This window comes from Narcine bancroftii, chromosome 4 (genome assembly GCF_036971445.1).
Source record: "Narcine bancroftii isolate sNarBan1 chromosome 4, sNarBan1.hap1, whole genome shotgun sequence".
NCBI lineage: Eukaryota > Metazoa > Chordata > Chondrichthyes > Torpediniformes > Narcinidae > Narcine > Narcine bancroftii.
In genome coordinates this window covers 238,446,073-238,460,408 of record NC_091472.1, presented here as the reverse complement: position 1 = coordinate 238,460,408, position 14,336 = coordinate 238,446,073, and the positions used below count along the sequence as shown (strand labels likewise).

The 14,336-nt window shown below is 38.6% G+C and overlaps 1 protein-coding gene across 4 annotated transcripts in view; it reads right to left on the bottom strand.

The window, feature by feature from the left end:
• Positions 1–894: 894 nt before the first annotated feature.
• The window catches only part of carf (calcium responsive transcription factor), a 143,871-nt gene continuing 130,429 nt past the window's right edge, over positions 895–14,336 (bottom strand). For all 4 annotated transcript variants that reach the window (XM_069934427.1, XM_069934428.1, XM_069934430.1 and 1 more), the window contains one exon: positions 895–2,760. In XM_069934427.1, the coding sequence (XP_069790528.1) occupies positions 2,660–2,760 (101 nt within the window). In that variant the 3' untranslated portion in view covers positions 895–2,659. The remainder of the gene's footprint in view (positions 2,761–14,336) is intronic.

Here is a 14,336-nt window from a genome sequence, read left to right as displayed (position 1 = left end):
AATGTGGACTATCTCTTTCTCTTCACAGATACTGCCTGATCCATTGAATACTTCAGCAGTTTGTTTTTAACTTCCCATTTACCCTCATCCTAATTTAATCTCATTTTAAAAAATTCTCCCTATAGTCTGATCAACTTTCTCCAGATTCTACCCCTCATTTTCCTTTGAGGCAATTTACAGTGGCCAAATAACCTACCCACTCAGAGGTCAATGGGATGTAGGAGGAACCAGTGCACCCAGCGGAATTCCACATAGTCATAGGGAGAACATCCAATCGCCACACAGACAGCACCCAAGGTCAGGATTGGAGAGCTCTCCAGAGATGTGAGGCAACAGATCTATGACTAAACCACTCTGCCTCCCTTGTTAGAACTGCTATCTGGACTTGCCATGTATTAGAAAAATTGTTTTTTTTTCTTGCCTGACTGTGGGGGGAGATGTGTGTGAGCATGGCTAACACTGTGCTAATGTGAAGCGAAGGTCGCACATTGTCGCAAGTGCAGGGTAGAACTGAGAGACTGGAATCCCACTGTGATTACTGGATGCAGCTGCATGAAATTCACCTGCAGATTTAACATGCTGCTCAAATTTCCATGAAAGGAACCATGCTGGGAAAAATGGCATCAATGCACCATTTACAAATATAAATGATAATTGTTTCAACACCATTTGGAAGCAAAGAATTCTCGGCCAAGTCCTCCCCACCCCCTCCCACAGAAAATGATTAAACTGCTAAAGTTCTTAAATTATAAAACAATGTGATGCATCATATCATGAGAGTCTGATATTTTAACAATTTTTTACAACATTCTTAGTCTTTCTCAATAAAAATACAACTGTCCTCCAAACAAAACTTTTAAAATTAAAAACAACAAATGATCAATAAAAGTGGTGTTATTTGAATTATTTTAATTCTGTAAACAAATGCAATCTTCTGCAAACACTGATGTACTAAACATTATCTGTGATCAAAACTCACTGCAGCAAATGCACTTTTTAAATGGCTCAGGTAGATGTGTAATCAGAGAAATACAATTAATCCTTCTTATACCCATATTAAAATTGGGGTAGAGTATATTGGCAGTTCCCTGTGAGTTTGCTAAAAGGATAGGCAGGGCAACAGAAAGGTTGGTCCTACTTTGCCTGAAAAACATATTCCACTTGTCTTAGACCAATGAAATAAGTTTTACCACCAAAGATGTTCCACTGATTTAACTGTTGGATCATCTCATGTGGCGCACCTTCGTCATCTTAATTTTTTTTAAAATGTGTGTTCTGTAAAGCTTCCAAAAAATAAATGGCAATTTTTTTTAAATATGATTGCCTGTGGCATCTAAATATAAATACACATTTTAATTTTTGAAGTTAATCAAATAGTGATAGGAATTGCCATCAAAAACGCTTGTGGTAATTCTCTGCACCTTAACATTAAGAAATTCACAGCCTAAAAATGTGAAAGCTTCTGGTGGTAGTTTTGCCACAATTGCATGTGCATTGTTTATCACGAACTGAAGGCCTGTGTGTATGACATGTGATCGCATGGGCATTACAGGTATTCTCCAGAAGATGGCCTCTTGTTCCTGAACAAAGCATCTTAATTACAGTCACACTGGTTTGTACAGAAAAAGAGCTCACATTTCATCTTAAAATACAATATACCTTTTTAAATCAATTGAGTTAAAAGAAATGATGTTCTCTTTAACTGTAACTTTACATTTCTGGATTCCTGCTATTCATGCTGTGAGCACATTTTTCAAAATAGTGGGGAATACAATTGGCAGGAACCAGATGAGAGAAATTTACTGCAACACGTTCATCCATCTTACAGGCTTTAGAAGAATGCTTTCTGATGGCAAATTCTCATTGGCCGTCAGTCCCACAGTGCAAATCTAACTGCATTTCTAAGCTGCTTGCTAGATGTCAGTATTCAAATCCTGAGCAGTTTCTCCTCTATAATTTTGACGACAAATCGAAAGACTTCAATTCCACCTTCACCCCTGACCAAACCAATCATTAGCCAATATAAAATCGGTCCATATTTGCCCACTCAAAAAAAGTTCAGAATAAATAGATCAGATGATCAGATCTGGCATGCTTTTAATTCCTGTTTGCTAATCAGCACAGATTTGGCAGCAGCACCAGAAATAACAATAGATAACACTGACAAGCAGTGTGAGCAAAAGAATCTTTAATCAAGACTTGAAGCAGCCTTAGGTGAGGAAACCAATACCTAGGATGATCTCTCACGTTGCTGGCACATGCTCCAAAACCAGTTGGTAAATACTGAGCTGTACCACGTGATCTGTTATCTGCATTTGCTGATATTTTATGGAAAGATATATTCACTATTAAAACTGAGATTTCTTTAAGCAGCTGATTTTTGCTAAAGTGTTCAGTGTCCCCCACTGTTGATTCTTGAGAAGATTGAGCAGGAGATCCGTGTATTTAGTAAGTTTCTCTTTTTAAAATTCCCACTTTACAAAGTGGACAAACATATTCCTTCAGTTTGAGTCGAAGAAAAGCTTTAACCTGGTATGTGCCTGAAATCAGGTTCTTCTCTATTCCATGATAGTTCAGGAATTTCTCTACACCAGGGCTGCTATTGATCACTGGGTACCAGCTGATTCTTTGGTTGTGCACATGAAGTGAACAAAAACTTTCAGTCTCCTGGTCTAGCAATTTCAGACAAACAGGGCTCAGGTGCAGGTAGAATTCCATCTTCAGATTCCTCTTTCACTTGGATAATATAACTGTCTTGAGCTAGAATCACATGAAAAGAAAAAAAAAGTAAGTAATAATATTCACCAAAACAGCAATTAATAATACTAAATTTCTGTCAAAGTCATAGGGAAGCAATTCATTTAATTCTGTGGCTACAAGTCCATATTTAGGACTTCCAAATAAAAAGGGTAAAGTGCTATAAATACTCAGCAGGTCAGGCAGCATCCAAAGAGAGAGAAAGAGAATTAAATACTTCTGATCAATGACTCTTCAAATCAATAATTGTACTTCTCTCTCTGCAGATGCTGCCTGACCTGATAAGTACATCCAGCATTTCTTCCCTTAAAATAGGATTTACAGAATCTGCAGTTATATGATTTTCAATTATTTAGTGTTTAGGATCTACATTATGTCATCAATAAAAATGCAAGACAAGGTTTCTCTTGGATGCCAATTTTCAACAATGGATTGATATCGGCTGAGAGAAGCGAAGGTAAGTCTCCTTCCACTGCATCCTTCTGAATCAGTGGGAATAGCATTTGAATTCAGCTTGTGGGGAAAATGATTAATGTTTTCTTTCCATTGGCCATCACAGAACAAAAGTCATCATGACAATTACTTTCTCAAACTTTTTAACTCATCAATAGTGAAAAAAGAGCACCCTGTGATAGTACAGAGTCTATCACCAATGTGTATATGTACAGATGGTTGTGTAGGATGACTGTGATTGGCTGAGAGTGTAGCCACACTTACTGGCAGGTCTTAAAGGAATGACCAGGTCATTCTGGACTGGTCGACCTACTTGTGATATGCTCCAGTCTTTTCAGTTAATAAAAGCCTTGGTTTGGATCAACAAGTCTTTGGTTCTTTCGACGCGCATTACAATTTTATTAACTAAAAAAAATTTTGAAGGGATGGAGCGTATGCTACGGCTGGAACGCCTTGACATCGACCCACAGTAAGCTACAGCCTCGAATGACTTTAAGCACTGGGTGAGATGCAGCTCTCTGACCCTGCCGTGATAGAGGACAACCATCGACTACTAATATTGATGACTATGGTGTCCCCGAGAGTCTACCAGAGTGTCCAGGACGCGACCTTTTACACCACAGCCATCAAGGTGCTGAAAGGGCTCTACGAGCGACCGGTGAACAGGGTCTATGCTCGGTACAAACTTGCTACAAGGAGGCAACAGCCCGGTGAGTCCTGTGGAGCTTATATTCAGGCACTAAGGGCAATGGGCAGGGACTGTGCCTGCACAGACAGAACTGCTGCGGAGACTACAGACAATCTAATTCGGGATGCCTATGTGGCCAGGGTCCGATCAAATTAGGTGAGGCAGCAGCTGCTAGAGCACAGGGGAGAAAACCTAGAGGACGTGATCCAGATCGCAGAGACGATGGAGGCTGCGGTCTTAAGTATGGACATGTACTCTCGGAGCTGGATCCCACACTCTGATGTGAATAGGATGCCCTCTCTCTACCCTACTACTGCCGCTACACTGCCCGATGCAACCCCAAAGTGTTATTTCTGTGGGAGGAACAAGCACAGCAGGTCCCAGTGCCCGGTGAGAAAAGCCAGGTACCAGAAGTGCCTTAAACCAGCCACTTTGCTGCAGTCTGTTACTCCAAAATGGCCACCGTCAAACACAGTGCCTTGTGTGAAGCCCAATCGCCACCCTCCCATTCAAACACTTCTTCCTCAGAGCTCTCGTTCAATGAGAGCGAGAACTCCACCGCACGGCAGCGCCTGATGTCATGGGGTAGATGCTGAGCGTGCAAGGTACAATCCACCCTCGCCGCAATGATGTTCACCCAACCTCATGAAGCAACGTCTGACCAGGCCCCAGTCCCGACCTCAACACTGCTGCCGCTGCCGGCCAGGGACCCGCCGCCACCGCCAGCCAGGGAACTGCCACCACCGCCCGGGGCCCTCCGCCGCTGCTGACCGGGGACCTACCGCCACTCAGGCAACTGACCAGGTACCTGCCGACACTGCCGACCGGGGACCCGACGCTGCCGACCAGGGACCCCCCACTGCTGACCACCCCACCACCGATGGCAAACAGCGACCCCCAACACTTACCGTTGGCTGCAGGCAGCAACACCAACTCCTCGAAACTGCCTTTTCAGGTCCAACAGTTTGCTTGACGTCATCACGCACACGTTGCGTGACATCATCACGCAGGACTCCATTGTCCCCATTACAAGTCTCTGCATCAATAACCCTCGACCAGGACTTCCCTATCCCCTCACAATAGCAATGGAACTGATTAAAGTGCATGGACACTATACCAATTTCTTATTTGACTCGGGATCAACTGACAGTTTTATCTGCCCAGACCTGGGCCACCGTTGCGGACTGGCTATTCTCCCCACTGCACAGAGAATTTGATTGGCGACCAGATTGCACTCGACTGGGGTAAAGGGGTACTGCATGGCAACCCTCAAAGTCCAGGGCATCACGTTCACAGACTTCAAACTATTAGTCCTTGTCCAAATGTGCACCTCTGCACTGCTGGGATTGGATTTTCAGTGCCAGTTTCAAACCATTTCCCTGCACTTTGGGGAGGGCCTCACGCTCCGCTCTCTGTCTGTAACCACTCCACCCTGGGAACCTCCTGCCAGCAGCAGCCCGAGCCACCCACCCCCGCGCCCCAGGGCCTCACCTGTAGTCTCTCTACCCTCTGAGTTGCTCCGCCAGCACGTTTCGCAAATCTCACCCCTGGCTGGAAACCTGTGGCCACCAAATGCCGGCAATATAGTTATGAACACAGGAAATTTATCACAAATGAGGTGCGCAGACTGCTGGATGAGGGCATTATCGAACCTAGCTCGAGTCCATGGAGGGCCCAGGTGGTGGTTGTTAAAAACGGAGAGAAGCTGCGGATGGTGGTTGACTATAGCCAGACAATCAACCGCTTCACGCTTCTGGATGCGCATCCCCTTCCACGGATTATGGATGTGGTCAATCAGATCGCCCAATACCGTGTATTTTCCACCATTGACTTACGTTCGGCCTATCATCAACTCCCGATCCGCCGAGAAGACCGACCTTTCACGGCCTTCGAAGCGAATGGGCGGCTGTATCAATTCCTCAGGGTACCCTTTGGGGTCACAAATGGCATCGCAGTCTTCCAGCAGGCAATGGACCGGATGGTGGACCAGAACGGGCTGACAGCTACTTTCCCGTATCTGGACAATGTCACAATCTGCGGCCATGACACACAGGATCATGATGCCAATCTTGAGAAATTTTTTCAGACTGCAATTCGGCTGAACTTGACCTACAATTTCGACAAGTGTGTCTTCCGGACCAATCGGCTTGCAATTCTGGGTTGTGTGGTGGAGAATGGGGTGGTCATGCCGGACCCCAACTGCATGCGTCCCCTCATGGACTTCCCCCCCACCCCCTCACCCAGAAGGCTCTCAGACGCTGCCTGGGTTTTTTCTCTTACTATACTCAATGGGTTCCACATTATGCCGACAAGGCATGGCCGCTCATCAAGACCACCTCCTTCCCCCTGTCAACCAAAGCCAGAGTGGCCGGCCGGTAGCCTTCTTCTCCAGAATCTGCCAGGGTACTAAGAGCCAGCACTCCTCTGTCAAGAAGGAGGCCCAGGCCATAGTCGAAGCATTACAACGTTAGAGACACTACGTCACTGACAGGCATTTTACGCTGCTGACTGATCAACATGCAGTCTCCTTCATGTTTAGCAATACCCAGCGAGGTAAGATCAAGAATGACAAAATCGCCAGGTGGAGAATTGAGCTCTACACCTTTAATTATGACATACTGTATCAGCCAGGTAAACTCAACAACCTGCCAGAGGTTGCGACAACATAAAACTGGACAGGCTGCAGAAACTCCACGAGGGGCTCTGTCATCCAGGGGTCATTAGGTTCGTGCACTTTGTCAAAGCTCACAACCTGCCCTACACATTCGAGGAGATTCGCTCCATGACTCGAGCCTGCCTGGTGTGCACTGAGTGCAAGCCCCACTTCTTCCATCCGGAGAACAGCCACGTCATCAAAGCCACCCGGCCCTTTGAGCGTCTCAGCATATACGTCAAGGGGCCCCTACCGTCGACCAACCATAACACCTACATCCTTATGGCCATCGACGAGTACTCTCGCTTCCCTTTGCTGTGCCCTGCTCAGACATGACTGCCTCCTCAGTTATAGAGGCCCTGCACAGCATCTTCACCATCTTCGGGTACCCCAGTTACATCCACAGTGACAGGGGTCCTCGTTTATGAGCGCGGAGCTGCGGCAGTACCTTCTGGAGCTTCGAGCAGGCCACCAGCTATAACGCACGCGGTAATGGGCAAGTCGAAAGAGAGAATGCCACCATCTGGAAAGAGGTTACGCTTGCCCTCCGGTCCAAAGGTCTCCCCACCTCTCGCTGGCAGGGCATGCTCACTAGTGCCCTACACTCCATCCGCTCCTTCCTATATACCGCGACCAATACCACCCCCCCATGAAAGGATGTTCTCTTTCCCGAGTAAATCCGAGTCGGGTACAACCATACCGGCGTGGCTCACGGTTCCCTGTCCGGTCCTCTTACGACGCCACGTCCAGTACTCAAAGAACGACCCCTTAGTTGACTGAAAGCGAACCCGCATTATGCCTACGTTGAGTACCCGGACGGGTGGGAGGACACAGTCTCAGTAAGGGACCTGGCCCAAGCCGGATCAAGTGCAGCAGTGCCTTTAACCTAACCTCCCCCTATTCCTTCTTCCCCAGGTCATGTGCTTGAAAAGAGGGACCAGCACCACCCTACCAGCTCAGGTCAGACTGTCAACAACACCGTTGGGAAATTGAGCGAAGCAGTGGCCGCACCCTACGGGCTTGCTGGCGACACCACTCTGGCGACCCCAATCCCGGCGCCACAGCGGTCATGCCGGATGGTCAGGTCCCCTGACCTTCATCCACCCGGGGGTCGGTTCTCAAAGAAGGGGTGAATGTACAGATGGTAGTGTAGGATGACTGTGATGGGTTGAGAGTGTAACCACACCTACTGGCAGGTCTTAAAGGATTGCTCCTAGCCAGACCAGGCCATTCTGGACTGGTCGACCTACTTGTGATATGCTCCAGTCTTTTAATTAATAAAACCCTTGGTTTGGATCAACAAGTCTTTGGTTCTTTCGACACGCACTACACACCCATACCAGCTTTCTTTCCAAATATTGGAAAGAATTTTCATTTCCACTAAAAATTCAGAATTAGGTTGGCACTTGTCCAATAAACAATGTAAATCAGAATATGAACATATGAAGTGGGAGTAAAGGAACCTACTTAATCGATCAGAATTGTTATGCCATTTAATATGATCATGGCTGACCTGGCTGCAACTTTATCTTGCATTTCTGTCTATGATAATCTTTCATCTCCTTTGTTCACATTTTCCTTAAAACATTCAAAGACACTCCTTCCAGTCCTTTATGAAGAATTTCAAACACGAACAACTCTCAGGAAAAAACCCAACCTTTCTGTCCTTTTCTTTGAAAATTTTATTTATCATTTGCATCAATACAAAATATACATTCAATAATAGTAATTATAATAAATCATACAAAATGATACAAAAAAATAATTTTCTCCCCACCCCAAAAAGAAAAAAAAGGAAGAAAAAAGAACACCTACTTCTAAATATATAATATTATTAACATATATAATATTCATTGATTATTTTTTATAATTTCTAAACAGAAGGGTGAGTAAGGTGAAAGATGTGGATGGAATTTTATTCTCAAATCCATAAATGGTTCCCAAATTTTATAAAAGTTTCCAATTTGATTTCTTAAAGTATGTCATTTTTTATAAAGGTATACAATTTTGCATTTCAATATGCCATCTGTCTAATTGTACCACACTCTCAGTTTTCCACCTTACTGCTATACATTTCTTTGCAGTCGTTACTGTTATATTTTAAAATTTTTCTTGATATTTATTCAATTTCAATTTTATATCTTTTTCATATATATTCCCAAGTCAAAATATTCTTGGATCCTTTTGTATCTTTATCTTCATAATTTGTCCTGAGAATACACTCAAATAATTCCAAAATCATTCCACTTTCTCACAGGAACATACCGAATATAAAAAAGTCCCTATTTCCTTGGTACATCGAAAACACTTATCCAAATAATTAGAATTAAGTCAATTCAATTTATGTGGAATATAATTGATGAAGAAAATTATATTGAACAATTTGATATCTTGCATTAACTATATTTGTACCACTCTCTTGACACAACTTTGACCATATTTCCTCCTGCATTTGTTTATTTACATCTTTCTCCCATCGTAATTTTGATTTGTATAAATCTTTTTTTCCTTTTAGTTTATTGTAATTTTATATACATATTAGTAATAAATTTCTTAATAATAAAGTATGTTATTATACCTTCAAATTGACTTTGTTCTGGGAGTCTCAAATCAGATCTGAATTATATTTATCTTTTAATTGCTCAAAAGCTTTTTATAATCCCAAAAAAAACAATCTTTTATCTTCTTTTGTACCTTTATTATACCAATGATCAAATAAAGAATTATTTAAAGTGAAAGGAATAAGTTGATTTTGTTTTAAGAACATTTTAAGTAATTGATAATTTTTAATCCCTCTCTCCATATGAATCTCATTCCATACTTGCAATATGTTTAAAAAAAAGGTACTTCCATTTTTCCTTTAATCAATTCACTATTCCATTTATACAAAATTTGTTCTGAGGTATTTTTTCCAATTTTATTCATTTCAATCTGAACCCAAGCTGTTTTCTCACCCATTTAATAACAGGAGGACAAAAATCTTAATTAAGCTGGTTTATAATAATTTTTAAAATTCGGTAATTTTGGTCTGCCCTGATCAAATTTCCATGTTAATATTTCAAGACCAATTCTTGACATTTTACCTTTCCAAGTAAATTCTTGTATAGTTTTATTCAAACTCTGAAAAAAATTTCTGGTATACGAATGGGTAATGATTGAAATAAATATTGTATTCTCAGAAAAATATTCATCTTAATACAATTCACACATCCTATTAACTTTATTGATAAATCTTTCCATCTTTTCAGATCTTCTTCTAACTTTTTTAATAGCGGTGAATAATTTAACTTAAATAAATTATTTATATTTCTATCAATTTTTATTTCTAAATATTTAATTGCTTTATTTTGCCACTTAAATTTGTCAATCTTTTACATTGTGAAAAATCCATACCCACCATAGGCATCAACTCACTTTTATTAACATTAACTTTATAACCCGATACTAATCTATATTCAATTAATCTCATATTCAACTTATTCAATTATATTTCTGGTCTTATTAAATATACTATAACATCACCTGCAAACAAACTAATTTTATGTTCTTTATTATCTATCTCAAAGCCATTAATTTCATTATCAATTCTAATTATTTTTGCTAATGGCTCTATTGCTAATGCAAATAAAAAAGGTGACAAAAGACAACCTTGTCTAGAAGACCATTCTAACAAAAAAAGTTTTGATATTTGTCTATTCGTAACCACTTTTGCTTTTGGCTGATCATTCAATGCTTTTATCCAATTTACATAAGTATTTTGAATCTCAAAAGCATTAAGTGTTTTAAATAAAAATCCCATTCCAATCTATCAAATGCTTTCTCTGCATCTAATGCAACCACTATCACTGGTATCTTTTTATTTTGTTCTATATTTATCAAACTTAAGAATTTAACTATATTATCTGCTACTCTTCTATTTTTAATAAAATCAGTTTGATCAATATTTATTAATTTTTGTAAAAATTTAACTAACCAATTAGCTAATAATTTTGATAGAATTTTATAATCTGTATTCAATAATGATATAGGTCTATATGAAGAAGGTTGTAAATAATTACTGTTATTAATGCTGTTTAAAAAATTCTGGTAGGTCATTGACCTTTTTCATTTGGTCTAATATCTTCATTAATACAGGTACTAATAACTCCTTAAATTCTTTATAAAATTCTGGTGAAATCCATCTTCACCTGGCTTTTTATTATTCTGTAATGACATCAAGGTCTCATAGACTTCTATTTCAGAAAAAGTATGAGATAATTATAATTTTTCATCTTCATCTAATGCAAGTAATTTAACCTGTTGCAAATACTCTTCTATTTTATTATCATCTTTCAAAGATTCTGATTGATAAAGTTTAGAATTTAATTCCTTAAAATTATCGTTTATTTCCTGTGTTTTATAGGTAATTTGACCAGTACTTTTCTTAGTGGCAAATATTGTTCTAGAAACTTGTTCTCCCTTTAATTGCCATGTTAGAACTTCATGAGCCCTTTCACCTAATTCATAATATTTTTGTTGTGATCTCATTATATCTCTCTCTCCATTCTGTAAGTTTGATTTGTATTAAATCTTATTTTTTATTCTAACAATATTCTTTTCTCCTCATTTTTTTTGCACTTGTATTTCCTTCTCTAATTTCATTTCTTCTTTTTCCAACTGATCCACCTCTTTCATATATTCCTTTTTTACTTTTGAAGTATAACTTATTATTTGAGTTCCTACTATGCCTTCATAGAATCCCATATTGTAAACTTACTCGTTACTGAATCATTATTAGTTTGAAGAAAAAATTTTATTTGTTCTCTCATAAAATTACAAAATCCTTTTTGCTTTAGTAGTGTTGTATGTAACCTCTGCCTATAACCTATCTTTTGTTCTTCTTCCAACAAAATTGACAAAATTAAAGGTGAATGATCCGATAGAACTCATGCTTGATACTTGTGCTTTTGCACTCTAAATTGAAATTGTGCAGAAATTAAAAACATATCTGTTCATGAATATGCTTTATGTCAAAAAGAGTAAAAAGAATAATCTCTTTCACTTGGATGAATTCTTCTCCATCTATCCACTAACCCAATGTCTTTTATTGAATCTATTGCTATTTTAGCTACTTTATTTTTCATAATTTTATCTCCTGATCTATCAAATTTAGGGTTCTAAAGTAAAATTAATATCTCCCACTAATATAATTTTTCCCTTGACATTTAATAATTGCGTAAAAAATATCTTGCACAAATTTACTATAATCTACATTAGGTGCATATACATTCATTAAGGTCTATTATTCCAAGTAAATTTGACAATTTCCCATAACATATCTTCCTGCTACATCACAATTGTTTCTCATATTTTCACTGGTAATTTTTATTTATCAATATTGCTGTACCTCTAGCTTTTGGATTAAATGAAGATTCTATTATAGTTCCTACACAATCTCTTTTTAATTTTCCATGTTCTTTTTCTGTCAAATGTGTTTCTTGTAAAAAGGTAAAAAAGTTATTTGATTCTGTATCCCATTAATATTAATACTAATAAAATTCAATTTTCCAGCCATCTGATCATTTTACTAAATCTACTAACCATCCATCTTTCCACTCACATCTCTCTCATTTTAAAAACACACACATATATATATATAAATATATATATTTTGTAATATTTTTGATAAAAAGAAAAGAAGAAAAACGGAAAAAGATAGAACAACCCCCCCCCCCCCCCACAAACCCTGAGTTGCGGTCAAAACCACATCAGCACTCATGACTTTGAAGAAGTTAGTCTTTCACTCCCAACTAACTTTCCAATTACTGTACTGTCTCTTGTTATATTAGAACTATACAGTCTTTGCCAATTACAAATTTTTACTTATTTATAAATCTTTCAGGTTAAAAACTTTCCTCCCTAATATTCTCTCTCTCAAAAAAATCTTTTTTTAATATATTTGCTGTTTCCCTATAATCCTTCTGTATTATTTCTCATTTCAAATATCACTCACTTCTTGTCTTTCTTTCTCAGGCAATGAATCTGCAAACATCTTTGCCCCATTGGGTTCCGTAAAAAATCTATTTTTCAATACTGCCAGATACCTTAGGACAAAAGCGTAACCTTTCTTCCATAACACATTTTTAACATCATTGAATTCTTTTCTTTTTTTCACCAAATCAAAACTTACATCAGGGTAAAAGAAGATCTTATTTCCATCATAAATTAATGGTAATTGTCATTCTTTTGCTTGTTTCACCACCAGTTCCAAGATCTTTTCTCTCACTTCATAGCAAAGCAATTTTCCCAATATCGAACAGGGATTTTGATCTGGTTATGGTTTCGGTTGTAATGCGCTATGAGTTCTTTCAATTTCAATATCTCTTTGAAATTCAGTTACCCCCCCCAAAACTTCTTCATGTCTTGACCTTATTCGCCTTCTTTAAGTTCAACAATTTTTATATTTCTTCGTCTAAAATTTTCTAAAATGTCAATTTTTTTAGTTAGTTGCTCTTTCAGCTTGAATTTTTTAAAATCTGTCCTTTAACATTTTGAATTTAAAATTCATTTCCTTTAATTTTTTCTTCCACAACTTTAAATTTTTTATCCACTTGCTTTGTAAAATTCTTATTTTCAACTACATTCTCATTATACTTTTTAACTTCTACTGTTAATTGCACCAAAGATTGCTGAAAAATTTCCATGTATTTCTTCATTTTAGCTTTAGATATACGTCTTTTTCACTTTTTCTGACTTTTTAGCCATAGCTTCTTGTTCTAGATGTAATTCCCATTCTTCTTGATCTTCATCCTGATCATTGGAGCTGGAGGCTTCTTGGGCTTTTTAAAAAATTGCCTCATTTTTTTCTGCTCTGTACATGCGCAGTCACTTCTTCTCCGGTAGCAGGCAGCCATTGTCGGGGGAGACCTTGTACAGCAATGTCCAAGGTCTCCCCAGCTCCAGACTTTTCCCCACAGACTCCTACCTTTCAGCTAGCTCCAGGATCCTTCTTCAAGGTAGGCCTCTCTTCTTTATCTGTCTCTTTTCTTGTTCAATTTCTTGTGAAATTATAGCTGCTTTATCTTTCTTTGGTGACATCTTGTACTGTTTATTAGATCTTCCAACTTTTTCTTTTTTTTTAAGTATTTCAACCTCTATTAACTCTTTTTTTAACTTTTTGGAGAGAGAAGGGATTTACAGTCTAACCCCCAGCCAATTTTCTGTCCTAAATTTTTTAAAAATTTCTTTACACCTACAGTGATCCTTCATTCTAGATACATCTTCTCCATTCTCTGTCAAAACACCTCTGGATCTTCTATGTTTTAATCAAATCATCTCTCAATGTGCCAAACCTTCAGATGCAAGCCGAGTTCGTCAAAAGACAACCTGCTCATTCAGGTTAATCATCCTGTCACATTGTATAGATTAAAGCAAAGATCAATTACGAATTGTCATCTTAAATTTGTTAAATTATGGTTGCATTAATGAAGTATATTTTATTTTTTGAGGAGGTAACAAGGAGAGTCAATGAAAGAATGATGAGAGAACTTTAACATGGTCTACAATGGATTTTAGCAAGCCTTTTAACAAAGGCCAAAAACTTGACTGGTATAAAGCTTGTGGGAGTAGCTATCACGCAAGAATCAAGGGAGTAACAAATTCAATTCAAAAAGTAAGTTCAGTGAAAGAAAAGTGATAGGTAATAGTTGATTGCAGATTTTGTGATTAAAAAGTTGTTATCAGGATCCCAAAAGATTCCCTTTCTTTTTGTAATAATATTTAACAATTGTTATCTAAATAAAGGGA